The 2,585-nt window shown below is 58.9% G+C and overlaps 1 protein-coding gene across 3 annotated transcripts in view; it reads right to left on the bottom strand.

The window, feature by feature from the left end:
* The window catches only part of TERF2 (telomeric repeat binding factor 2), a 4,712-nt gene extending 2,575 nt beyond the window's left edge, over positions 1-2,137 (bottom strand). The window contains exons 1-4 of one of the 3 annotated variants that reach the window (XM_014308561.2): positions 1,952-2,137; positions 1,666-1,752; positions 998-1,144; positions 372-826 (exon numbers count right to left, since the gene is read on the bottom strand). In XM_014308561.2, the coding sequence (XP_014164036.1) occupies positions 372-826; positions 998-1,144; positions 1,666-1,752; positions 1,952-2,098 (836 nt within the window). In that variant the 5' untranslated portion in view covers positions 2,099-2,137. The remainder of the gene's footprint in view (positions 1-371; positions 827-997; positions 1,145-1,665; positions 1,753-1,951) is intronic. The other 2 variants (XM_031060114.1, XM_031060115.1) reach the window with 2 other exon arrangements.
* Positions 2,138-2,585: the final 448 nt, after the last annotated feature.

Genomic DNA, 2,585 nt, shown 5'->3' on the forward strand with positions numbered 1-2,585 from the left:
AGCCTTGCCCTCCACTGGTATCCCCAACTCCTGGCCCTGCAGTGCAAATCCATGGAAGAGTGCATTCCCAACCCTGCAGCACTCCCTCCCAACAGGACAGTGCCCCAGGTGTGGGGAACACACCTTCCTGCTTCACTGCCTCCTGCCCTTCCCAGTGCTGCTCCACGAGAGCAGCCACTGCCCCTCCCTGTCACTGCAGCACTTCCTGTCAGCAACTGACCCAAACCACCTCAACACCTTCCCAGGATCCACCTCTGGGCTGGCCTGGGCAGGCATTTGGGGAATTAGGAGCTGCCTGGACACAGGGGATTACCCCTTGGAAGAGAACCTGAGGCCAACTCCACAATCTAGAGCCAGACTGCTGTGCCCACCTTGGTGATTCCCTGGTGGACACCCTGGGGGGTTCTGGGCCTGCTGCTGCCGGTTCTTTAGCTACTTCCATGGGCTCTGGAGTGCCCTTCAGGATGTCATATGCTGCTGGTAAGTGTTCAGGCGTGGCTGCTGGGTCAGTGGCTACTTCCATAGGTTCCACAGCTGCTGCAGAGCCACCAGCTTCTTCCATCATCTCTGGAGCTGCAGTGGGACCAGCTGCCCTTTTTGCAGGGCTGGCAGCTCCCTCCAGGTCTTCTGCTGCTCCTGCAAGCTCTGGAGCTCTGGCTGGGCCCTCTGCCCTTCCCGAGGCCTCTGGAGAGCTGGTTGGGCCCTCTGCCCTTGCTGGGGCCTCTGGAGCTGCTGCCTGGTCCTTCAGCCCATCTGCAGACTCAGAGGTCCCCAGTGAGGATTTTGCTTTGCCAGCATGCTCTGAGTCCAAAGTCTTTTTCAATAACTGAAAACAGAAAAAGCACAGCACATTAGACACAATTCCTCGTGCTCCCATTCCATTTTATCCCCTCCCAAAGGCGTTCCTTGGATGGAACAGCTCGTCTGACCATCTGAACCCCTCAGGAAGGGGCTGGATTTAGAGTGCTGCAGGTTTAGAGTGCTGCAGGGCACGCACCGTCAGCAGTGCCGGCTCCGAGTCGTCCATGTAGCCCCTCAGGAACTCAAAGATGCTCTGCTGGAACTCCTCGTAGGAGAAGTTCTTGACCTTTGGATGAGAGGCATTCTTCTCCCGGATCACAGCCAGCCACTCGTTCCTCTTCTTCTGGAGAAGGATTCATAGGATCAGGTGAGAACACTCTGGGCAGGGACAGGGCAATCAGTGCCAGCCACAGCGAGGGTGTGGGCAAGGACTGGGCCTTTCCTGCTGGGCATTCTGCAGGCACAGCCAGTTAACACTGAGATGAGGCTGGGAAAAGGCCAGGGGAACAGGACAGGAGCAGCACAACCACCTTATTTCAGGAATTCTCCTTGCCTGCAGTGCCCAAGCACCCTATTGCCTGCAGGAACAGGAACCTCCTGCTGCTCCCAGAACCTGCTGGGAACTGAGCTGGAGGCTCATCAAGGGATAGATGGTGATGCCTGGAAGGCCCATGAAGGTGTGTGAGGAAAGCTGAGTGACAGAGGGGTGACAACCAAGGTGCCAACCCAAACACACAGGGCTGAGGGACCAGCACTCTAGCAGGATTGTTTCCATTTTGGCCTCCTCAGCCCAAACCTCCCAGGACACATCAGACCCCTGCTGGACACACCAGCAACTCCCACTTCATCCCAGCAGGGACTCACTTGGTTCCTGGGCTCCTTCCCCATGTGCTTCTTGACGATATCAGAAGCTTTTTCAAACTCCTTGTTTCTGATACAAACAACAACAGCCTGCAGAGGAAAACAAGGACAGGACAGACTGAGGCAGGGCACAGGAGCAGCTCAGTGCCAGCTCCACTGAGAACTCCCCATCACTGCAGGTATGAGCTTGCACACAATGAGGGAACCCCCCACGTGAGGCAGCTCCCACCAGCACCCACACGAGGTAAAAGCTGCACCACATATTTACTGAGAAAGAAAAGGATCTTACAGCTTCCTTCACCATTTTCTGCACCGCCTCCATTGTCCTGTCTGCCACAGAGAACTCCTCACGGATGAAGTCCAGGACCAGCATGGCCGACTCCAGGGGGGTCAGCTCTGACTCCTTGTCGAAGGTGCAATCTGTAACAATTGCCATCCATACATCTGGGGGGGTCACAGCCCTTCCCTGCAGAGAGCTGGCGATTCACCTGCACGGGGGCAGCCACCCACCCCACAGGTGTGCCACAAACAGCCAGCCCAGCTGAGGCACTGCCAAGGGCCTGAACTGCAATTCCTGCCCGCAGCAGCCACGGGAAACGCTGGAGGCAGCACCTGAGGCAGTCCCAGGTGCCCAGCCCTGAGCCAGGGCAGCACTTTGGAAGCCCTGAGGCAAAGCGGAGTCACCAGGCCGGTGGGTTTGCCAGCCCCGGTCGCTGCTCTCGGCCCCCCAGACAGACAGACAGACAGACAGGAAGATTCCCTCCCTCACCCGGGGGACCCGCACGGCCCCAGCCCAGGGCCCGGCTCTGTGCAGGGACACAGCTCCGGGAGCGGCGGGGACACGGACACGGGACGGGGGGAGCAGGAGCGGGCTGCACGCAGCACCGGGGCTGCGCAGAGCCCGCAGGAGGGGCCGGGCGCCT

The sequence above is a fragment of the Geospiza fortis genome, unplaced genomic scaffold (genome assembly GCF_000277835.1).
Source record: "Geospiza fortis unplaced genomic scaffold, GeoFor_1.0 scaffold102, whole genome shotgun sequence".
In the NCBI taxonomy this organism is placed as follows: domain Eukaryota; kingdom Metazoa; phylum Chordata; class Aves; order Passeriformes; family Thraupidae; genus Geospiza; species Geospiza fortis.